General features: G+C 37.9%; 1 protein-coding gene across 14 annotated transcripts in view; it reads right to left on the reverse strand.

Moving 5' to 3' along the window:
• Positions 1 to 25,544, reverse strand: part of HELZ (helicase with zinc finger) — a 178,206-nt gene that overhangs the window by 85,817 nt on the left and 66,845 nt on the right. For 8 of the 14 annotated variants that reach the window (XR_012426037.1, XM_045374535.2, XM_045374536.3 and 5 more), the window contains 5 exons: positions 21,736 to 22,003; positions 10,078 to 10,411; positions 9,093 to 9,223; positions 3,161 to 3,340; positions 2,538 to 2,642 (listed from right to left, as the gene is read on the reverse strand). Coding sequence is in view for 13 of the 14 variants with exons in the window: in XM_045374535.2 (XP_045230470.2) it covers positions 2,538 to 2,642; positions 3,161 to 3,340; positions 9,093 to 9,223; positions 10,078 to 10,411; positions 21,736 to 22,003 (1,018 nt within the window). In the remaining variant the exon portion in view is untranslated. The remainder of the gene's footprint in view (positions 1 to 2,537; positions 2,643 to 3,160; positions 3,341 to 9,092; positions 9,224 to 10,077; positions 10,412 to 21,735; positions 22,004 to 25,544) is intronic. The other 6 variants (XM_045374538.2, XM_074020207.1, XM_074020213.1 and 3 more) reach the window with 1 other exon arrangement.

A 25,544-nucleotide genomic window follows, 5' to 3' on the forward strand; every position in this document is an offset into this window, starting at 1 on the left:
TTACTTAAAATACTATTAATAAGAATGACCTGATCACAGAAGAATATGCTTCTTTGAAGATCAATATAAAACAACAATTACCTTCCATTTTCCCAGAAAGGAGGAAATGCACCCCTCCATAGATGACCCCTATCTGCAAAGTCATAACTCTGTCAGAACCAGATACTGATCTTGAAAACCACACACAAAAATAAACTGTGTTTTCCCCTCTATTCCATTTTAAAATCTTCTAGTTCTAGTGAAGTAACAAGTAAAAACTGAAACTAAGCAGGATCTAAAATGGTTTCTAAAATCTCCATCTCCAAATATTTTAAGTTCAGCTCAACTCCTGGCAACTAAAAGAGTTTTACAAATTTTAATCATAAGTATGTATATTTATTTATATTTATGTATATATTAAATGTGTATATTTAAACACATTTACTACTGTATTCACTATGTAATGTTTTGACTATTTTCACACTATAGCACTTTCCAGGGCCTGTTCCAGACTATATCATGAAGACAGCAAACCCTTCATGAGCCTTTCTCCCTAGAGACAACCATCTTCATGGTCATGAGCAGACACTTAGTGCCCTCTTGTGTTCTTTCCTCTGCATCCTGGGACAATTCAGATAAAGCTAATCTTCCCACAGCACTCAGTCATTCTAATCTTCTCTATTCCATTTCACATGCCTCCTATGTTTGTTGTCTATTAGGAAAATTATCAATTAATCTGAGTTAATGTAATATTAGATAGTGCTAATAAATCTTAACAATTCAATGCATAAATACTCTGAGGAAATACATTTGCAAGTTAACACCTTTCCCAAAGAGAAAAACTATGGTGAAAATGTAGGACTACATAAAGCAAATATTTGGGAAGTCAGACTTTTTCTTACTTTGTTCCATTTACTAAATGAAACCACATGAAGTTTGCATTTGAATATATTTATAAATGTTTTTCCATCTTGGGTTGAACCACTTTTGAGACTTACAGAGAGGTGAGAATTTCTGATAGAGGGCAAGTTTCAATATTTGGGCCACAATGATACATGTACCCTACTGAACATAACTTCTTATTCTGCATATCGAGATGCACCACATGTTGGATTATAACCTCCAAAAAACAATTTTACATGGAAAAAGCTAAATATAAGCTAGTTGAGTGACGCATTTAGTGTTCATCAGCAACAGCTCTACAGCCCCAAATGTCAAATAGCCTATGCTAAGTCAACCAAGATTTGAGTGGGCTTTACCCCACTGTTTTCACACCAAGTACACCATGATAACTGAGGTCACACTTCCTATGGAACACACATGCGCACTCTACCAACAATATAAGTGAACAAAACAAACCACTTATATCATTAGAGTAAAAATACCTATAGCAAAAAAGGTAACTACTCAACTTTCACTTATGAGCTGGAAGAGATTAGATTCTCAATCAAACTATTTATTGATGAATGTATCCTTCAATAAATACCATGTTTTCATTTATAGTGATAATGATTGTATATATGTAATATTTTCTTATTAAATACAACCAGATTCTATTTAAAATAATTACTGCTTCTTAATCTTCCAGAGTGAAAATAAAATATGGCAAAAAAAACCTGTGTTAATAGGTCACACCACTTTTTTCCTCTTTTTTTTTTTAATGGAATTCTAAGATCATTCAAACAGCTTTGGTTATGATTACTGAAGAATTAAATAACATAATTTCATTTCCCATGCTTGAGCTCTAGTAGAAATAAAAAGTTAGTGACTTAATGATTCAAAAGTGCAGTTAGAAATTAATTTATAAACAACTGTATTCAAACAACCTAGGGCATGACATATTAGTTTGTAAAATGGCAAAACTGAACATTAATCCATATAACAATGAAAGCAAATGGTATAATAAACAACAATTTGATGATTCTTTATTGTTTTCTGAAGAAAAGGATTTCTATTCCCCCACATCCTATATTTAAGTACATTTCATGTTCATATATACTCAGAGGACCTTTCTATATCAACCTTAAATTTTCTTTGACACTTAAATGGTAGCAAAAGTTGTTAAATACCAGTCAAGTACATTTTGTTGCAGAAATCATTTCAGTATTTCATGTTTAATGTGTAGCTTCTATGAAATTACCTGCATCACAGCCAAAATTTTATTTTCATAAAGAACTGTCCACTGCATGACTAATCTGCCATGCAAAATATACTAGAATTTTAACTGAACTAGATTTAATTTAAATTATCATATTATGTTATTTCATCATACTAGCTTTTAGAGGTACATATCAAAATCTACTCAGGTTGAAACAACACTTTACACACAAAACTTAAAAAAGGATGTCTTTCTCTTACTTAATGTTTAAGAAATGAATAGTCAAAGATTTTTACATTTTTCCTTAATTTAAACAGTTTCTTCAAAAGACATAACCTCTAAATGTCAATGCACAGTTAAAGACTTTGGTATTTCCAAAGTTACTAAAATCTTTACAGACACCTTTTCTTAAGAATAATAAAGTATGATACAGATACATAATAAGCCTTAAAAAAAATACCTGAGAGGTCTTGCCTGGGGATTGCCTGCTTCTACATATGGATGTAAATAATCCTTTATGTAGAGATCAGCAGCACTATTAGAATGGGTGCAAATGAGAATCCTGCTGAAATAAATGGTGCAAATAAAAAGAATGATAAAACACAAAACTATTCAAGCAGTATAATACCGAAAAAAAAAAGCAGTGGCCATCCTAACATTATACAATTCCCTCATCCTACTCAGTAATCCCTAGCACTATTCAGTGATACCTTTAGGAAATTAAGTTAAAAAGGAAGTACCCCAAAATTATTTTTAAATCTATCATATAAAATATATATACATATGTTTAAACCCAAGTCTTTTGGCTCTAACAGATATCACAATTCCATAGCAAACTTGCTCTGATGGCTATTTAAAAACTATTTTAAAACTTACTATCTATACTACCAATTTTAAAAACAGTATGTTTTAAGAGAATTCAAATTTTTAGTGCTCTGGGGTTTGGATTTACGGCTTTTCCTTTTCTTTTTCATGTTTAAGAGCTGCATGAAAACTGTCTTGCTAGCCCTCATTTTGCATTTAAAACAAGAACAGAGGTAGTACCCTACCAGGGAAATATGAGCACGCTTCCCACCCTCTCACCTAGTCTCCTGTTGCTGCAGAATATGTTTGACAGCCTGAGCTAGAGTGAACGTTTTGCCTGTCCCATAGGGTCCGATGATAAGCACAGGCGGCAGCTGGATTGCAAGTGGAGTGGTAATGGCCAGAACAGCCTCTTTCTGTTTTGCATTTAGTCGAGGATCCAACTGTTCATCCCATTGTCTATGGAAAACAAAAATTTATTTTAAACATATGCATCTTGTTAATAAACAGAACACAACACAAGAGTATCCTGAATTTCAGTGAACCATTAAAACCACTGAAATAGCACAGCATCTATAAAAACAAATGCTTATTCTAAAGCTACTTTTTAGAAAGTTACCCAACAGAGTCAGTGTAGAGTGTTTTAACATGTAAATCAAAATTAATTTTATCTTGTCCTATTCTACATACAAAAAGATTTTGGTAACTTATCTAAGGAAATCACATACTTCGAATCTAGCTGCTGCCAGGTCTTTAAGTAGAAATGGCAATGTTTCAAAAATGTAATTTCCCTCTGTTACAAAAAGCATCATAAAACTTTTTACTGATATTAACGAAGTAGTACTTTTTTTTTGCATAACAAATGAAATGCAAAAGGAAAACGATCTGAATTTCAAATCTTTTTTTTTTTTTTTTTTTTGAGACGGAGTCTTGCTCTGTCACCCAGGCTGGAGTGCAGTGGCCGGATCTCAGCTCACTGCAAGCTCCGCCTCCCGGGTTTACGCCATTCTCCTGCCTCAGCCTCCCGAGTAGCTGGGACTACAGGCGCCCGCCACCTTGCCCGGCTATTTTTTTTTGTATTTTTTAGTAGAGACGGGGTTTCACCGTGTTAGCCGGGATCGTCTCTCGATCTCCTGACCTCGTGATCCGCCCGTCTCGGCCTCCCAAAGTGCTGGGATTACAGGCTTGAGCCACCGCGCCCGGCCTGAATTTCAAATTCTAATTATTTAAAAGATCTGCTGGCAAGGTTTAAAACAAGAGGAAAAGAACAAACCTATATGTCCCTGGTTAAGAGATACCAATTTTTACAAAGATCTTAATGTAGAAAAGATTAGGTCTTGTAAAAAGGCATAAAAAGCCAAACAAAATGAAATGTTTTTTAATATTTTTGCACACACACACACAAATAATATACATATCATACTGGTCAGCGTAGAAAACACCTGTCACAGTCGCACAGATGGCTACTGTAATGAGATCTATCTTACTAGTGCCCCTTCTATGACTTGGCTAAGTTTCGAAGATTTAAATGGACAGCAGATGCTGCAACAGATCAAACTGAGTGGAGAATCAACAGCATTTTTTCTCACAACTACAGTTAAAATACTATACATTGCAACAACTATGGTAAAAATGAGAGGGATGTGAATCAAAATAGTAAGGGTGTGTAAAGAAACTCTTAGAAAATTTAAAATAAAAGTGCCTGCAAAATAACCCTGAAATAGAGGACAGAGTTTAGACAGGAAAATTCTCTCTGTGAGGCTATATCGTACTTAAATCAGAAGCTGGTTATTTTTGAAAAATCTTAACACTTTCAGTTTTCAAGAAATTATAACCTAGCCAGGCGTGGTGGCTCATACCTATAATCCCAGAATTTTGGGAGGCCAAGGTAGGAATGTCATTTGAGATCAGCAGTTCAAGACTACCCTGAGCAACATAGCAAGACCTCACCTCTACAAATATGTATAAAATAACTGTTAAATTATGACATATAATCTCAAACCAACAAAATTCTCCTTAAAAAATGTAAAACTTTAGAAAACAAATTTTGACCATGTAATCATGCCAATATTTCTTTTTCTGAAATTTGCCATTTGCTAAACCCCAAACATTTTATTTCAGAGTCCCTCAGCATTAACTGGCTTATTTATTCATAATTCTGCCAGTATCCAGCAATTTTCCATCTTCTATAAATGAGAAAACTGCTTTAGGTGATGGCTAAGTCCAGACCTACTGCATGTAGCACTGGGTGGAATGGTTACCCTAAAACCATCAGAGCAGCCTTCTCCCCTGCCTTCCTTTACTGTTGAGCCTAGTCAGCTATAACGCTCCATCTCCCAGCCTCCTGTGCTATAGACCCAATTCTGGTCAATTAGATGGGGGAGGAAGTCCTCAGAAGGACTTCCATACACAATAAAATAAAAACAAAGCCTCACTTATTTTATATATATGTATTTTTAACTAAAAAGAGCCCTTCTTGCTCATCACTTCCTTCCTCAGCTGACCAGAAAAAGCTTATGGTAAATAAACTACAGCAATCATCTTCTATTTTGCATGAGGCAAAACACATCAGGAAGAAAACAAACATGCCCTACATGGTAGAAAGGAGGGGGAGGTGTCTGTCCTTGATGGCCCTGCAGAGCTCCTGCACAGTCCTGGACCATGTATCTCTAGGCTGATAACTCCACCTTTTAAAGTCACAATCAGTTCAGTAAACTGCTAACTGAATCTATACCTGACTACTATGATTCTATGATACCTGTCCCCAATGGTTCCTTTATCTGTGCATGAAGATAATGACATTTGCGTCAGATGGTTATTTTAAAGATCAAGTGGGATAATACATGTAAAGCTGTTTAGAAAAATAATTGAGCAACAAAAGTTCAATTAAGGTTAGCTTCTGTTACTACAATATTTTCTAGAGATTACAGAAAAATGAGATATTACTTGACTAGTACACACTTTTAAAGCAAAAAGTTCTTAAAATACCCTCTCATCTTTCAAATCTGGGGACTTTCATGAACTTAAGAATGAGATAGATATCATGATGAACATTTATAGAAAGCCAGTGAATGGAACAAATTGTATTTATTTATCGAACTGTCCACTTAATAAGGGAAAGAAGATTTACAATATACATGCTAAGAGGAACTTCTGATTTTCAAAATTTAAAACAATATAAAATCTCAAGTTTATTCTGAATGAAATACTTTATTTCATTCCCAGAGCTAAACTAATTCGAAGTCCTTTCTTCCCCTGACCTAATGTAGTTATAACTAATTTACAGACTATATGCTCAAGAACAATTTCTCAATTTCATTTATCTATCTATATTCTACACTAGTCCAGAAAATATATTCTGGCACAATTGTGGCTCACTGCAACCTCAAACTATTAGGCTCAAGCAATATTCCCACCTCAGCCTCCTACCTAGCTGAGACTACAGGCGTGTGCCACCACACCCAGGTAATTTTAATTTTACTTATTTCTTTATTTATGTATAGAGATGGGGGTCTCACTATATTGCTAAGGCTGGACTCTAACTCCTGAGCTTAAGCAATCCTCCCACCTCGGCCTCCCAAAGTGCTAGGATTACAGGTGTGAGCCCATGACCACAACTCAGTATGTTCCTAGACCCAGATACCTTTTAATTGCTATTTAAATTACAGTGGTATAAAAATATTTTCTTGCTTGAAAGTTTGCTTACTTTTGCAGCTAAAACTTACAGTCAGTAGTATTTAAATATACTATGTTATACACAATATAATTTTCAGAAGTGAGCATATCCAGTAAATGTGCCTACAAGCTTACTGGTATGGCCTCACAATTGAAACTTTTCTTCTTTAAACTTGAAATTCTTATTAACTTAAATGTGCTGAAGATGAATAATGTGTAAAACTCTATGGGTATTCGAAGAAAAATAAGACATGGTCTCTTTCTGTACAAAGTTCAGAGTTTACCAAGAAAAACAGTCTAGAAATGTACATGAATTGACAAATTTAGAGAAATTATACTTTAAAGCACAAAACCGAACCTAGTACATGTCAGGCACTCAATAAATAGTTGTTAAAATATTGACATGAAAGGGTCAGGTTCATCTGCTGACCCTTTAATCCAGAGCATACGAGCTGGACTAAATATTAAAGGACAGAGAGCTCTTCAGTGAACTAACATTGGGCAAAGATTATATGAGAGAAAAAATCACTTAAAGAGGCGGCAAGGCTGCAGGAAAGGAGAAATGCGGAGTTGTCTGATGGGTGTACAGCATCAGTTTTGCAAGACAAAAAAGTTCTGGAGATTGCACAACAATGTGAATATATTTAACACTATGGAATTGTACATTTAAAATGGTAAAGAGGGTACATTTTACGTTATGTGGATTTTACCACAATTAAAAACTTTTTAAGAAGAATAACGGAAAGATAAGGAGGCAAATAAGTATATGGCAAATTAAACAAACTTCAAGGTAATTCAATATTACTAAAACATGGGGATTTAGAGGGAGAAAAGGAGTGTCAAGCAGAAAAAAATAAAAGAAATCTGAAAGGATACCGCAGGAAAGCACAGTCAATGAGGCCATACACGGGCGCTTCGGCTTAGACTGCTCACCCTTTATCTACGTATCGAGGAGAAGCCATCAGAGATTTGTGAGCAGTGAAATGACATGATTATTTCAGAAAACTAACTCTAGGAGAAATATTTGAGATGAGCCAGAAAACACAGCCACAGACGGCAAAGCTACTGAAATACTCCAGGTCTAAAAGCAGCACTGGCTCTGAGAAAGAAAAGAAAAGGAAGCATGAAGAGGAGCTGAATCCAAAGAGAACTGAGGAGATGTCACTGGATTTTTACAATTAGTAGATCACCAATCACTTTCAGGATAGCACACAAGAGGAAAACAGAGGTTAAAGAGTGAGTAAGAAAGAATACTGGAAATACACAGACTATTCCCTCTCAAGAATTTTGGCAGTAAAAAAAACAGAGGGGGACAGCACAGTAAGAGTAAGCAAAACAAGGGAAAAATGACTGAGGCCTTGTGTTGTAAGGCGTATTTCGTGTTGTTCTGCTTTTACGACCATAAGAAATGGAATGTGAGGGAAGTGATATATGCCACTTCTAGGCCTGGCCCATAAAAGCTTCCCACACGACCCTTTGTGCTCACTCTTCCCCCGTCAGTCAGCTGAATGTCAACACCCAGGGTGACCCTGGAAACCACTCACTGAAGATCCCAGAGGCTCCATCAGTCATGGAAAGGGCCACCCTACCATGATTAAATTGAAAGTGATAAATAAACTTCTATTTTGTAGAGCCACTGAGATTAAAAAAGAAAAAAAGGTGTTGTGAGTTGAGCATGGGCAGGCACTAAGGGCATAAAACCCAGTGAAGAGATGAAAAGGCAGATACAGGCATACAGCTCTCAGTCATCCATGCTTATAACAAAATGGAAGTACCTTCTTCCCCCAAAAAAATTTAGGCAGAACAATATTTATATGACCATTAACTGGACAGAAGTTTCTGAAGCAGCTTCTTCTATTGTAATTTGTCCATTTTGCTCATTTATAAAACTCTCACCTATCTTTAAAAAGTATTTTAAATTAGGACAGGTGCAGTAGCTCACATCCCAGAACTTCGGGAAGCCAAGGCAGGAAGGTCACTTGAGGCCAGATTTCGAGACCAGCATGGACAAGATAGCAAGACCCCTGCCTACAAAAAAAATTTTTTTAATCAGCCAGACACAATGGTACGTGTCTAAAATCCTAGTCACTCAGAGGCTGAGGCAGGAGAGTTGCTTGAGCCCAGGAGTGCAAGGCTGTAGTGAGCAATGATCATGCCACTACACTTCAGCCTGGGTGACAGAGCAAGACCCTAACTCTAAATAAATAAAAATTGTTTTAAATTAACTACTGGAACCACTTCAGAAAGGCCCTAATTTCCCCATTCAACTTCTACTTGGAAATATTCCTAAATTGCTTGGCATCCTATCAAATTAAGGCTGTTGAGAAAAGCAGTGGAATTCATTTAGACTCCAAGAAAAAGTAAATAGATGATGAACCTCCAATGTTTCATTTTAAGTGTTCTTTTACTCTCTTTCTAAACTAATGTCTCCTGAAAAGCAAAGGCAAACTTTCTTATAAAACTATGCTTGAATTATCTTATACAGATATTCAATTTAATATTAACCTTCCTTTAATAAGACAACGCCTTAGTGTACCTGTTAGGACTCCACGGTATGGTGGGAGTCATACTGATGTCTGGAAACAAAACCCCATTGTCCTTGATCCTGTCTAGTGCATAGTGCATTTCACAGAGGGGTAATCGATTTAACTGAAACTGAAGTTCAACCTGAAACACAAAATGAATTTTTTAAAAAACCGCATGAAAGCAAACATCAATGCTGGCAGCTCGCTAGAATACTTTGGGAGGAATCTGTTTGGGACAATAAGTGCAGAGATTCTTTCAAAGTATAATCATAGTCTAACCATAATTACGATGAATATTTGCTTTGTTCATTTATAACCAGGCACTGTAACAAGTACTTTACTATGGATTATCTCATTTCATAGTACCAATGATAATATATACTATTATTAACATCATTTTACATATTAAGAAACAGACATATTTATAAGTTACCTAATCTCTAGATAAAGGCTACTTGACTCTACCATTCGCATGAAAATACATTAGCAAAAAATCCGAACATGTGAAGTATCCAGTCGTGAGAGATGATTAGCCCTATGACACTCTATCAATTTGCAATGAATAAATAATATTCACCAAGTTTTATGTTTACAAAGAAAAAAAGATTAATCTTCCAGTTAAATATGGCAGACTGAAGACATAATTCACCTAAAACCCCATAAAGATAGAGAGAACAGGAACAGATACAACTGCAGATGAGAGAGGTCCCAGGAGGTAGCTTAATTTCTTTTCATCTTTTCTTCCATTACTGATTTAAAACTCTAATCAGAAAGCTCAACCTTGTATAACACTAGAACATTCTAAATGTTACTTAAATTTAAAAGAATCACTTTTCTCTGGGAGTTGCTACACGTCCAATTCTCAACCTACCACCGTAGACTTCAAAGTCAGCTTTGCTTTCGTTTATGGCAAAAGAAAAACTAACCCAGAGGAAGACTATGAGCCGATAATGAGGCTACAGACCACTTTGGTTAAACTGCAACCTTAAAACATACCTGTGTGTCACAGTCAGGCCGAAGATTAAGTTCTTCACAGCATTCCCTAGATAGCCTTAAAAATATATATTCCTTTGTTTTTTCTTCAATAGTAGCTTCATAAACCTTCTCTTTGGTTCCCTGGGTCTGTCCTAACTTCTGTTTAGGGACTGGTAATAAATAAACAGCATTGACTTTGGTCATCACCAGTCGTCCAGCCAAAGTATCTTCAGAAAGTGTTTCAGTAAGCTTAAAGCGACCAAAAAGTTGTCCATTCTGAGCATACTTTGCACCTCCAGAAACGCCAGTGAGCATGAAGCTTGCTAGAATCTGCAATTGCACTTTAAGGTTGAACCTAAACCAGAAGTAGAAAACTAGTTTGAATATTTTACATACAAAATATATAAAAACTAGAATAGTGAAAGTAAATCAAATATACACACAACAAAAATCAAACCATTATATCACTTCCACTTCATTGAGCTAAAAACTGTATTTTTCTGCCTTTAATACAAGCTGGAAACAACAACACTTTTTTTTTTTTGAGACGGAGTCTCACTCTATCGCCCAGTCTGGAGTACAGTGGCATGATCTTGGCTCACTGCAACCTTTGCCTCCCGGGTTCAAGAATTCTCCTGCCTCAGCCTCCCAAGTAGCTGGGATTACACGTGCCCACCATGCCCGGCTAATTTTTGTATTTTTAGTAGAAACACGGTTTTGACATGTTGGCCAGGCTAGTCTTAAGCTCTTGATCTCAGGTGATCCACCCACCTCAGCCTCCGAAAGTGCTGGGAGATTACAAAGGTAAGCCACTGTGAATGGCCAACAAAACTTTTTTTTAAGTGAATAAACTCCCATGTAAGTTACATAAAGATACATACTAACTTGTGTTGAAGAATATGCACATTCAAAAAACATCAGAGTATTTAAAATGAAACTAAATGTCGTTTTTGAAAGTAACATGAAATATTATATACTAATTAATATAAAAGTCTGTTTGAACACACCATTGGGACAATAAAGACTTTAAAATCACCTGGAACCAGAAGGAAACACATTGCACTGAAAATTACAATGGACTTTAAACCAATTGCTTTCCAAGTAGAGCTTATCAACAGATTCAAACCATAAAATATCTCTTTCAATAATGTTAACGAACATTTAAAATAAATTTTCATTCATGGCTACATGGAGGCAGGTCTCATGCAGGAATTATGGAAAGAGAAGTTAAGGCCTATCTTATTAGACAATGGTTGGTATACTCCCTCACACTTCCATGTGTGCACGTGAGTGTGAGAGAGTATGTGTGTGAAGGCAGCACAGAGAATCAAGATTAATTTACACAGTCAAGAAATACGGAGCCGGACATGGTGGCTCACGCCTGTAATCCTAGCACTACGGGAGGCTGAGGCAGGCAGATCACCTGAGGTTGGGAGTTGAAGACCAGCCTGGCCAACATGGTGAAACCCTGCATCTACTAAAAATACAAAAATTAGCCAGGTGTGGTGGCACGCACCTGTAATCCCAGCTACTTGGGAGGCTGAGGCAGGAAAAACACTTGAACCCAGGAGGCGGAGGTGGCAGTGAGCCAATATCATGCCATTGCACTACAGCCTAGGTAACAAAGTCAGATTCTGTCCCCAAATTTAAAAAAAAAGAGAGAAATATGAAGTGAAAGAAAGATGTAAACTAATTAACAGTTCTCCTTCGCTGTTCTGAAATGGTGCTGTAAGAGGTAAGACAACATGGTAAGAAATGGTGGCAATATTTTCTCCTTTCTCTTAGGTTTGTCTTAGTCTGTTTTGTGTTGCTGTAACAGAATACCTGAGACTGGGTAATTTATAAAGAACAGAGATTAATTTCTTACAGTTCTGGAGACTAGAAAGTCTAAGATTAAGGGGCTGGTATATGGTGATGGTCTTCAGGCTGCATCATCCCATGGTGGAAGGCAGAAGGGCATGAGAGTGTAAGCAAAAGCCACGGCAAGAGAGGACTGAATTCACTCTTCTAACAGCCCACTCTCATGATAAGGAGCCCACTCCTGTAAAATCACATTATCCACTCATGAGGGTAGAATCCTCATGGCGTAATCACCTCTTAAGAGTTCCACCTCTTAATACTGTCCCCATGGCAATTACGTTTCAACATTAGTTTTGAAGGGGACATTCAAACCACAGCATTCTGCCCATAGCCTCCAAATGCACGTTCTTCTCACATACAAAATACATTAATTTCATCCCAATAGCACCTAAAAGTTTTAACTCTTTCCAGGATCAACTCAAAAGTCCAAGCCCAGAGTCTCAACTAAATCAGAAACAGATAAGACTCAAGGCACAATTCATCCTGATTCAAATTCCTCTCAGGAGGAATTTGTCTGTGAAATTAATGAGTTACATGCTTCCAAAATACAACGGTGGGACAGGCACAGGATAAACATTCCCATTCCCAAAGGGAAAACTAGGCAAGAAGAAAGGAATAAGTGGTTCCAAGAAAGTCCAAAATCCAAAAGTGCAAACAACATTAAGTCTTTTTTCTTTCTTTTTTTTTTTTTTGAGACGGAGTTTCGCTCTTGTTGCACAGGCTGGAGTGCAATGGCGTGATCTCGGCTCACTGTAACCTCCGTCTCCCAGGTTCAAGCAATTCTCTTGCCTCAGCCTCCTGAGTAGCTGGGATTACAGGCATGCACCACCATGCCCAGCTAATTCTGTGTTTTTAGTAGAGACCGGGTTTCTCCATGTTGAGGCTGGTCTCGAACTCCTGATCTCAGGTGATTCACTCGCCTCGGCCTCCCAAAATGCTGGGATTACGGGCGTGAGCCACCGTGCCTGGCCTACATTAAGTCTTAAAGCTGAAGAATAATCTTTGCTTCCACATCCCACATCCTGGCATACTGGAACAGTAGTTGGGCTCCCAAGTCCTCAAGCAGCCCTGCTTCTATGGCTTTGCTGCACTCAGTCCCCCCAGAAGCCCTCACAGATTGAAAGTCTTGTATCTGTAGCTTTCCCAGGTGAGAGCTGCATAATGCTGACCCTTCAGTTCTGGGGTCTCAGGATCTAGCCCACTCCCAGGGCTCCATTAAGCACTGTCCTAGTAGGGGCTCTGCACAGTGGCTCCGCCTCTGCAACAAGTCTGCCTGGGCCCTCAGGTTGTCCAATACATCCTTTGAAGTCTAGGTGGAGCGACCATTCTGGCCAACCTGATGAAACCACATCTCTACTAAAAATACAAAAGTTAGCTGGGCGTGGTGGCACACGCCTGTAGTCCCAGCTACTCGGGAGGCTGAGGCAAAAGAATTGCCTGAACCCAGGCGGCGGAGGTTGCAGTGAGCTGAGATTGTGCCACTGTACTACAGCCTGGGTGATGGAGCGAGATTCTGTCTCCAAAAAAAAAAAAAACACACGGCCAGGCGCGGTGGCTCAAGCCTGTAATCCCTGCACTTTGGGAGGCCGAGACAGGCGGATCACGAGGTCAGGAGATCGAGACCATCCTGGCTAACATGGTGAAACCCCGTCTCTACTAAAAAATACAAAAAACTAGCCGGGCGCGGTGGCGGGCGCCTGTAGTCCCGGATACTCGGGAGGCTGAGGCAGGAGAATGGCGTGAACCCGGGAGGCGGAGCTTGCAGTGAGCTGAGATCCGGCCACTGCACTCCAGCCTGGGCGACAGAGCGAGACTCCGTCTCAAAAAAAAAAAAAAAAACAAAAAACAGGAGGCCATGTGTGGGGGCTCACACCTGTAATCCCAGCACTTTGGGAAGCCGAGGTGGGAGGATCACTTGAGGTCAGGAGTTCAAGACCAGCCTAGCCAACATGGTGAAAACCCATCTCTACTAAAAACACAAAAATTAGCTGGGCATTGTGGCCCAGCCTGTAGTTCCTAGCTACTTAGGAGGCTGAGGTAGGAGAATCACTTGAACCCAGGAGGTGGAGGCTGCAGTGACCTGAGATAGCGCCACTGCACTCCAGCCTTGGCGACAGAGTGAGACTCCATCTCAAAAAGAAAAAGAAAAAAAAAGAACCCTTACTTTATTCATGCTTTCTTAAATGAAATTAAAATTGTACTTTCCTTTTACTACCCATATAATATGCAGAGTTTAGGGGTCATTAAAACTTTCTTAGAGGGAGGAGATTACTTCAGAGTGCAAGAAATTCTTGATTCACAAAGGACCTCTTTTTGCTAAGATGATGTACATGATGTACAGTTTTCTTATTTTTTTTTTTTTTTTCACTATACAATCAATGTCTTCTTCCTTTGAACTCCCTCTTCCATGGACTTCTGTATGGTAATGCTCTCCTAGTTTTCTTCCTACCTCTCCTAGCTGCTCTCCATCTCCCATCTAAGCACCAACTACTTTCTATAAGCTCCACCCTGCCTTCCTTCTACTCTGTAAGTTCTTGCTAGGTCACCCTCTCCCAGATCTCCCAGCTCAGGGCTGTAAATCCAACTGTCAAATGGACACTCTTGTTTATATGCCCTTTAAACTCAGTATATGCAAAACTATCTGACCTCCCCAGTGTGACCCAACCCAATCTTCCCATGTATTAACAACTTAGAAAATGGCACTATCATCCATGTAGGTATCCAAGCCAAAAATCAAGTCATCCTTGACCCTGCCTCTCTCACCAACCTTCATTCACGCAACACAGAATCACTATGCCCTGTTAGTTCCTCATGGCCCTGTTAGTTCCCCTCCTTCCTAATTCATCTGCATCCTAACATTTTTAACTTGCATTACTATAACAGACTTCTAACCCGACTTCCTGTCTCAAATCTGTTCTCCACACCCCCATCAGAGGATCTCTGAAAAATGCAAATCTGATAAGTAGCTTTCTATAGCTGAGGACAGAGCTTCTCTCTCATCTAACCTGTCCCCACCACACAAGCACCCTCCATTGCAACTACAATAAACAACTGGCAGCTCCCCAAAACTCTATGCTCTTATTCTCATCCTGTTTCCTTTAACCAAATATTTTTGTCCTACTTTTTTTTTTTTTTTTTTTTTTGAGACGGAGTTTCACTCTTGTTGCCCTAGCTGGAGTTCAATGGCCCCATCTCGGCTCACTGTAATTTCCACCTCCTGGGTTCAAGCGATTCTCCTGCTTCAGCCTCCTGAGTAGCTGGGATTACAGGTGCCCACCCGCAGACCAGGCTAATTTTTTGTATTTTTAGTAGAGACAGGGTTTCACCACGTTGGCCAGGCTGGTCTCGAACTCCTGAACTCAAGTGATCCACCCGCCTCGGCCTCCAAAGTGCTGGGATTACAGGTGTGAGCCACCGCGCCCAGCCTTGTCCTACTTCTAAACCTGACGAATCCTTACCTGTTTCTCAAAGTTCGACTTACATTCCATCTGCTCTAGAAAGCAGATGTGAGCCCCTCCTTGACTTGACTACCCTCCTTGTCTCCACTAAGCTGGGAAAGTGCCTCTTCCACGGGGCCCTTGTGCATTCCTCCAGTACAGTGCTGATCACATATTATTATAACCCTATATTTACAGGTCTCTCTCCCCTACTGGATTACAAACTTTTAGGGGACAAGGAAACATATTTTGCTTGCCTTAGAATCAGCAGTGACTAGCAGAGAACCTAACGCCTTCAATATTCAATAAATTTTGTTCACTGAATTAATTTTATGTTTTTCTAATAATCTGATTTTTTTCCCAAGCACCATATTCCCACTTCAGCCACTTTATATTATTTCCTAACATATTCTTGAAATCCTGTCATATATTTCTCAACTATCTTAAGCCATATATATTTTTTTAATAGTTTTTTGTTTTGTTTTTTGAGACAAGGTCTCACTGTCACCCAGGCTCGAGTGCAGTAGCACAATCTTGACTCACTGCAGCCTTGACCTCCTGAGCTCACGCAATCCTCCCACCTCAACCTCCTGAGTAGCAGGGACCATGGGTGCACACCATCACGCCCAGCTAATTTTTGTATTTTTTGTAGAGATGGGGTCTCGCCATGTTGCCGAGGCTGGTCTCAGACTTCTCGGCTCAAAAGACCTGCCCTCCTGGGCCTCCCAAAGTGCTAAGATTACAGATGTGAGCCACCGCACCCAGGCCTTAAGCCATATATTAAAGTTTCACTCATGTCTATTTGAGAATCACCATCCCAAAACACTTGATCACAATTTAGCAGGCATGAAAAGTTAGTCTCACAGTTTAGAGCAACAAGAAAATCCTCTTGTGACACTGGTTGTGTCTTGTAACAAAATTCTTGAGGTAGAGGCACTAGAAGTGCTAAGAAATAAAATAAAAGTCTTAAGAAATGCAGCTTTTCCCACAAAAAATTCATCACATGTTCAAGATGCAGACATTATAGACTTTCTAGTAGAGGTTATAGCTAATAACAATTAATTTGTATAAAAGATTAACAGGCTAAAACTAAAATTATGTTAGTAATCTTAAATATTAAAATACGTACTTTTTGAAATTTAATAACTCAAAAATACCTAAACTAGAAAATATATCCTACAATTAACAAAGATATTTCTTAATAAGAAGAAAAACGATCTTTTCATTGTTGCATGCTACATTTTAAAATCAACCTTAAAGTTTACATAATCCCTAACCTTTTAGGGAATGGCAGAATTACAGTCAATTGAATACTCAATAGACTTAAAAAGATACTTCTAGGCTAATGAGAAATATGGCTCTATCAACCTTAGCAACAATTCTATCTCTTGAGTGCAACTTTTCAAAAATTTCAAACCTACAGTGTTTTCATTTCATGTGATTTCTGACTATATGAACAATAAAAATCAACCAAAGTAATAAAACAATCCCTGAGTTTACTAAAGCAGAGCAACAGAACAGAGGTATCACCAATAGAAGCAGCACCCATCTAAACGATGAAATGTGCACCCCACACTAGGCCTGTCATGTCAGCTATTAGCATTGAGAAGCCAAGCACGATGACCCGATGAGGCATGCACAGTTTAATGGACACAATAGCTTCAGCTAAAGTACATTTCTTTTGAAAATGCATCTCTTAAAAATCAAACAGATTTCACTTCAAAGTAGAATCATTATTGAACACACACCAACATGTGACTGAGTATGAGAAGTAAAACAAACAAATCTCAAAAGAAAAGCATTTTCTAAAACTTAAATGAAATGAAATGTAGTATTATCTTTATCACTTACACACATCTCACACTAAAAAAACCTAAGAAGAAATTTCTGGACTGCTTTGAAAAAAATCATCCCCTAAAAAAAAAAAAAAAACTAGATTATTAAATCCAGCCTCAAACCAAAACGTATTTTACCTAATCTTGGGAGCCTTTTTTCAATCTACTTTCTAGAAAGAAATGCTAAAATGACCATGTAAAAGGCACTGTCTGATGGGATCTTGCTCTGTCGCCCAGGCTGGAGGGCAGTGGTACGATCACAGCTCACTGAAACCTCAAATTCATGGGTTCAAGTGATCCTCCTGCCTCAGTCTCTTGCAACCCTTATCATCAAAATGTAAGAAACTAGTATGAAGCTCCTTGATACTACTTTCATGATTAGAAATATTCTGCTTTGGCCTGGTGCGGTAGCTCGCACCTGTAATCTCAGCACTTTGGGAGGCTGAGGTGGGTGGATCACCTGAGGTCAGGAGTTCAAGACCAGCCTGGCCAACATGGTGAAACCCCATCTCTACCAAAAATGCAGAATTAGCTGGGCATGGTGGCACTCGCCTGTAATCCCAGCTACTCAGAAGGCTGAGGCAGGAGAATTGCTTGAAACCGGGAGGTGGAGGTTCTGGTGAGCAAGACTGTACCACTGCACTCCAGCCTGGGCAACAACAGCAATACTCCATTTAAAAAAAAAACAAAAAGAAAAAGAAAGAAAAGAAAAAAGGAAATATTCTGCTTAAACTGTCAAAGTTCACAGAAGACTGATACATTCTCGGAACCTTGGGAAATATCCTACTAATTGTGTGGCACATCTGACCACAATGTCACAAAGAGGCAAACTTCAGTGTGTTCAGAACACACTTATTACTGTCAATACATACCCAAGTCATTTAGAGAGATGAGTCAATATAGCCATACCATTGTCTCCTACCTCTAAATTGGGTTTCAAACCACAACAAAACATTCTTCATGATTCTAATGGTGACTTGGGTTTGCTCTGATGACTGGTATTGATTGAACAGACAAGCAAAATGGCCCCGTCAGACAAACTAGAGCACAGTCCAAAGGCCAAAGCCAACCTTCAGACTGTTTCTGTATAGCCCTTAACTGACAGTGGATTTTACAAAAAACAAAAAGAGAAGAAGAAATGCAACCAGGCCTGTATGAAATTCTCAAAGCCTAAAATATTTATTAGCTGACCCTCTACAGAAAAAGTTACTGAGCCCTGCACTACACCATAGCTTAGCAGCTACACAAGGACCGCCCCCAAAATTTTTTAAAATATATCTTAGTTATGTTATTTATACTTAAAGAATTAACAATCAAAGGTAAATTAAATTCAAGGCAACATTAAAATGCATATAAATATTAAGTTTAAAGAGTAAGTAAAATACTCTTTTAAGCAACAAAAGTCTGTCACAGACTTTTGAAAATCTTCACAATCTATGTCTACTTGCTTACAGATGCATTCTGAGAACTCTAATTACTACTGGATCTGTTTCTTTGTATGTGTACCAATTCTGCACTGCACTTCACTAACATTTACAGGCCTGCCAAATTGAGAAATTTAATTTACCAGCCTTCATATCCAGGGTTACCTTTAGGTGAGAGTATCACCAGAAATTCCAGAATTCTCTAGCACAGTAACTACTTGTCACATGTTAGGCAGGTCGCAATAAATTATCATTTATATCTTGAAGATCCTTCAAAACTCTTGTGTAGTTGTGTACAGAACACATCAATAGTGATCCGGCTGATTTACATTCAGTTTGTAAATATCCCTATTTGAGTCAATAAATATGATATAACTTTAAAGATTTAAAAAAACAGAAAGCTCAGAAGTTCCTATAAAAACATTCTACACTATCTTACCACTGCCTTACTGCAATCTCTTCTTTTCATACCTAAGGGCTTTTTACACCATGAGCAGCAAGTGTTGCCACTAATGATGTACCAGTTTCCTTTACATTTCTTTGTTCACTTTTTTTTAATTATAAGAGCAATATATGGTCATTACAGAACACTTCAAAAGTAGAGAAAACTATTACAACATAAAAATCACCTGTTAGTCCATCAACCAGAACATTTTGCTTTAATTCTTTCCAACATTTTTATACACAAATACATACATGTATGTGTATAGGCATCTATATAAAATTAGAATGGCAATAAGGTGTTATAACTAGCATATTTTCTTCCCTAATATTGTATCATGAGCATCATTACTGTATTAAAAATTCTTCAAGAACATAATTTCAAGTTATATAACATTCAATCATATAGCTATATCATAATTAACTTATTCTTCACTACTCTTTGAAAGACATGTGTCCAGAGATCTTTGACCTGATTATTGCTTCATTATGATTCCCCATAAGTAGAATTGCCACAACAAAAGATTCAAACTTAAGGTCCTTGATACAAACCGCCAAACAGCTCTCCAGATAGATCACACAAACTGGGCTGGGGCAGGGGCTCATGCCTGTAATCCCAGCACCTTGGGAGGCCAGGGCGGGTGGATCACTTGAGCCCAAGAGTTCCAGATCTTCCCTGGGCAATATGGCAAAACCACATCTCTACGAAAAATACAAAATGAAGCCGGTGTGGTGATGCACACCTGCAGTCTCAGTCACTCAGCCTCTCCAGTTAGGCTGCAGAGGATCACCCCAGCCCAGGAGGTTGAGGCTGCAGTAAACTAAAATCATGCCACTGCATTCCAGCCTCGGTGACAGAGTGAGACCCTGTCTCAAAATAGTAACAATATTTTTTTAAAAGATCACACCAACTTAGTTTGCCATCAGTGCTAATATTTTTAAGGCCCTCTCATACTGGCTTTGAAAGCCTTTCAAGATACTCGAACAGTGCACTTTCAACTATCCAGTTTCTTTTTTTTTTGAAACAGGGTCTCTCTCTCTCACCCAGGCAGTGATGTAATCACAGCTCACTGAAGCCTAGACCTCCTGGGCTCAAGCAATTCTCCCGGCTCAGCCCTCAAGCTGACACACGTCATGCCTGATTATTTAACTTTTTGTAGAGATGAGGTCTCATTATGTTGCCCAGGCTGGTCTCAAATTCTTGAGCACAAGCAATCCACCCACCTCAGCCTCCCAAAGTGCTACAATTACAGGTGTGAGCCACCACGCCCAGCCTTAGATACTCGATCAGTATTTAACCTCTACAATTTTGTAGGGTTTCTCCTTTTATCCATTCAGACTAGTTTCCGCTTTTAAAAGATTATTCTGAATATAATACTGCTAAGCTTTTTGGGCTTTACATGCACATTCTAAAGTAATGGAATGATTCATAAACCTTAATAAAATATTAAACAAATAAAAGTTAATATACAATTTTTTCTGAATTCCTACTATGATACTCAAAAATAGTCTCCAGGATTCCGGTAAGCTTTTAAATTCTATTTAATCCCAATATTTATGATTTATCATGGTGTTCTTTCCTAAGGAAAAGGAATCCATGACAATAAAAATAATACAGATGATACAAGTCACTGTCCTTCTTATTTAATAAACTAACAGCCTACAGACACAAGTGATAAAAGCCTTTTAAGAGACCATCAATGGGCCAGGATTTAGTCTTAGAGTAATGAAAACTATACTCTGACTTTGTAAATTTTACATGTATTTAATTTGAAATTAGGTATTTTCAAAAGTTAAATCATAACTAATCTATAAATAGGGTAACCAAAGTATCTGTAAGTTTTCACTTTCTTTTCCTTTTCTGAATATACTCTTAATGAGTGTTCAGTATTTATTATTAATACTAATGATAAGGAACCATAAGGCATCCTGGAGAAGAAAAATATGCTGGTTCAGCTGTATTTAAAAGTAAAACTACTTATAAAAATGAATTCAGGTCTCATAATTGTGGGTCAGTTTTTAAGGCCTGTCTCCAGTTTATCCAAAACATATTAACAGACAGCTACTACCAAATAAAACTATTTCACGAACATCTTCCCTCACCCTAACTTTCTTTTCTGAGATTTTTTTTCCTAAAATAATTCAAATAAGCTTTTGATTTAAGCACTTGCTCTTAACCTGTGGCATATGGATAAAATGTAAAATATATTAAGGTATTTATAAGCTGTTATAAAGCTATTTTATTATCAACTCATTTTCCTGAAAATCTAAATAATTTCATTCTTAAAACAACTTTTCAAAATATGTGGTCTCTTTCAGTTGTTGTATATCTGTCCAACAAATATTCATTCAGTGCTTGCTACGACTACCATTGACTGAAAGCTCCTTATGAGCAGGAACCACAGATTTATACTCCCGGCATGTGGCAAAGAGCTTGTCCCCTAATAGATGTTTAGTAAGGTCTTATAGAAATGAACTATGTGCTAAAAAAAAGGGATACCATGGTGAGCATGATAGAGTTCTTGCCTTAAGAAGCTCATATTTCATTTAAAGATAGAATACAGTTATTTAATAACAACCATTTACTACCTGTCTTCACTTAGGCACACTTCCATTTTAAAGATTAAAAATACCATTCAAAGGGGAGAGTTTTTGTTTTAAAGTGTTTCTAAAGTAACTTACTTGCTGATTTCTTTATACTGGGCTATCTCCTCAATATAAAGAAGGTCATGTAACCGTGACTGATAGTTGCTCTTGGTCAATGATTTGTCTAAAACGGACTGGGTAAATAGCTGGTCAGCAGAGAGGGGAATTTGGTATCTGATAAGTAGGCTCTTCTCCAAATCAGTAGTTTCATTAGGTTCAAAATCTATAATAGTCTTAGAGGAAGAATCCCAACGTTTAGCTGTGGTTACTAGCTGCTGTTTTGCATGCATCAGGTATTCGAGATCTAAATGGAAACAAAAAACACATTTATAAAGAAACAGAACATTAAAATTTTTAAATAACATTAAAATTCTTAAATACATTACATATTCTTGTATGAGAATTGTATATGGTAGAGCTGAAATTCTTAAAAACTTAACAACACAAATACCCATTGACTGAGTATTTTCCCCATATCAAAAAACAAAACAAAGTAACATTAGTATAAATCCATGTTTCAAAAAAAAACTTTTTATAGAAATTAACATTAATATTATAAATATTAGACTATATAATTTCTAGAATAATTTGTAGAAATACTAGAAATTATTAACATTTTTAAAATACAGATTAACATTTAGAACTTAACTCTTCGGTCAAGAGAAATCTGATCTGCATGAAAAAGATATGATAAATTCTTCATAGGTTTTATCAGATGATAATCACCTTCTCTTCCTACTACCAATACCCATCCCATTATAGAAAGAGAAGATCAAAAACTGTAAGAAGTTAAATCTTCTCTTGTGTGATAAAGCACAATGAAACTACAGTATCTTAAAGTCAACTTACTACAAACAAAAATCTTTTAGAAAACATTAATGTAAAACACTGCTAAGTCCTTATGAAAATGCAGTACAATGCCATTCAAATGTCATTTCCAAAAAATCCAGGTTAGCCTCCATTAAATTATACTGTAAGTAGGGCATAATGTCAAAACAAATGACTGTTCAAGTTCTGACATATCAGGGGAAAAAAAAGTAGCACAATACCAGCACAAGATGAAACCCATAGTAACATCAACTCTAAGCACTGGGTTGGCTCACTCTATATGTAGAACATGTTACTTTTCTATTGAGTGAAACATACATATACCCATAAAAAGAAAACTTAACCAAAAGAAAAAAAAATGTAACCTTACTGACATATTACACCAAGATTTTGACATAATTGGAAAGACGGTTTCACAACTCAGATTAAAATTTTAGGAAGAAATAATTAAAAGTTAGACAAAGATCAGTCTCCAAAGTACAAATTGTCCTAAACTCTCTTTGAAATGACAACATAATGCATAATTGTCATGTCTTTTTTAGTGAGAGATTTGGCAACATTTAAATGTTACGTATATATTATAAATGTGAGCCTAGTCATGCACCAAGATTAGTGACTCAATAGTGGCAAATAGCTTATGCTAATAATCTTAATAATTTCTAACCTTTGCTCCTTGAAAAGGCATTTTTACATGCCAGTTTTATTTCTCAAATGGCAACACAAATACCATTATAACGATCAAATGTAAAGATGGTCTGCTTATTAAAAACTTACACTTTAAAAATACTCTGGATTGGGGCTGTGCACAGTAGCTCCTGCCTGTAACCCCAGCACTTTGGGAGGCCGAGGCAGGAGGATCACTTGAGGTCAGGAGTTCACAACTAGACTGAACAACATAGCAAGACCCTGTCTCTTAAAAAAAATAAAATAATAAAATATATGATAAAATTAGCTATCATTAAAAAAAATACTCTGGATTGATGGTCTGTCTTTGCAATAGCCTCACAAGCAGAAGTTTCCTAATGTACACTAACCACATTTTCTTCCTAAATCACGTTGACAGCCAGGTACAGTGGCTCACACCTATAATCCTGGTACTTTAGGAAGCTGAGGTGGGAGGATCACATGAGGTCAGGAGTTCCAGAACAGCATAGCCAACATGGAGAAATCTGGTCTCTATTGAAAATACAAAAGCTGCCGGGCACGGTGGCTCAAGCCTGTAATCCTAGCAGTTTGGGAGGCTGAGGTGGGTGGACTGTCGGAGCTCAGGAGTTCAAGACCAGCCTGAGCAACACAGTGAAACCCAGTCTCTACTAAAATATAAAAAATTAGCCAGGAATGGCGGTGTGCGCCTGTAATCCCAGCTACTCAGGAGGCTGAGACAGGAGAATCAGTTGAACCTGGGAGGCAGAGGTTGCAGTGAGTCGAGATCGTGCCACTGCATTCCAGCCTGGGCGATAGAGTGAGACTCCATTTCAAAAAAAAAAAAAAAAAGGAAAGAAAGGGAGGGAGGGAGGGAGGGAGGGAGGGAAGGGAGGGAGGGAGGGAGGGAGGGAGGGAGGGAGGGAAGGAAGGAAGGAAGGAAGGAAGGAAGGAAGGAAGGAAGGAAGGAAGGGACAAAAATTAGCCAGGCATGGTAGCAGGCACCTGTAATCCCAGCTACTTGGGAGGCTGAGGCAGGAAAATTGCTTGAGCCCAGGATGTGAAGGCTGCAGTGAGCCGAAACTGCACCATTGTACTCCAGCCTGAGTGACAGAGCAAGACTCTGTCTCAAAAGAAAAGGAAAAAAAAAAAAAAAGACTTTGAAATTGAAAACTGCCATAATTATCATTCATTAGATCATAGCTACAAAAAGTATTGAAATTTTATAAATGCCAATACCCCTAACATAGATTATACCATCACTAAAGATCAGGGGCTAATTATTATCAAAATAACAAGGAGGTATATAATTTTTGTCCTTCACTCAAAAGCCAAAAAGAGAAATAGCGTATTACAGTGACATATCAAATAACCAACTCTTTAAAAATAAATAAAAACTGCCGAGTGCAGTGGCTCATGCCTGTAATCCCAGCACTTTGGGAGGCCAAGGTGGGTGGATCATGAGGTCAGGAGATCGACATCATCCTGGCTAACACGGTGAAACGCCATCTCTACTAAAAAAAAAAAATACAAAAAATTAGCTGGGCGTGGTGGCGGGCATCTGTAGTCCCAGCTACTCGGGAGACTGAGGCAGGAGAATGGCGTTAACCCGGGCGGCGGAGCTTGCAGTGAGCCGAGATCGCGCCACTGCACTCCAGCCTGGGCTACAGAGCAAGACTCCATCTCAAAAAAAAAAAAAAAAAACACAAAAACAAAACTTAGCCGGGCATGGTGGCGTGCGTGTGTAATCCCAGCTACTTAGGCAACTGAGGCAGGAAAATCACTTGAACCCAGGAGGCAGAGGTTGCAGTGAGCCGAGATATCGCCCTGTGGCACTCCAGCCTGGAGACAGAGCCAGACTCCATCTCAAAAAATAAATAAATAAATAAATAAATAAATACTAAACCCTACATAATAGTAAGGAATCTATTTAGTATGTAGTTTTTAAAGGAGATCTAACTACTCTTTGGTGGTGGGGAGACTGTATTTCATAATTTTATTTTACATTTCACTTTAATAAAATTAATTCAGACTATGCCTAGATTACTATTATGTTCATATACTTTAAAAACTCACTAGTGACTCCTAACCGATGCTTAAGTAGCTGAGACAAGAACAAACCTAAAATGACAGAGCTTTCCCTTGAAAATGCTTTTTGAATCACCTACCTAATATACAAACAAAATGCAGAAAGCTTTTCTACTCTGGGTTAACAGTATTTAGGCTTTTGGGGAAAAGTGGCATGAGCAATAGTAGTGTTTGTTTTTCTCATTTTATCTATATAGTACCAATTCCCACCATGATTTTATGAAATTCTTAAATGCTTGTATCAAAATATCACACATACTTCATAAATGTATACAACCATTATGTAT

This window comes from Macaca fascicularis, chromosome 16, assembly GCF_037993035.2.
Source record: "Macaca fascicularis isolate 582-1 chromosome 16, T2T-MFA8v1.1".
NCBI classification, from domain to species: domain Eukaryota; kingdom Metazoa; phylum Chordata; class Mammalia; order Primates; family Cercopithecidae; genus Macaca; species Macaca fascicularis.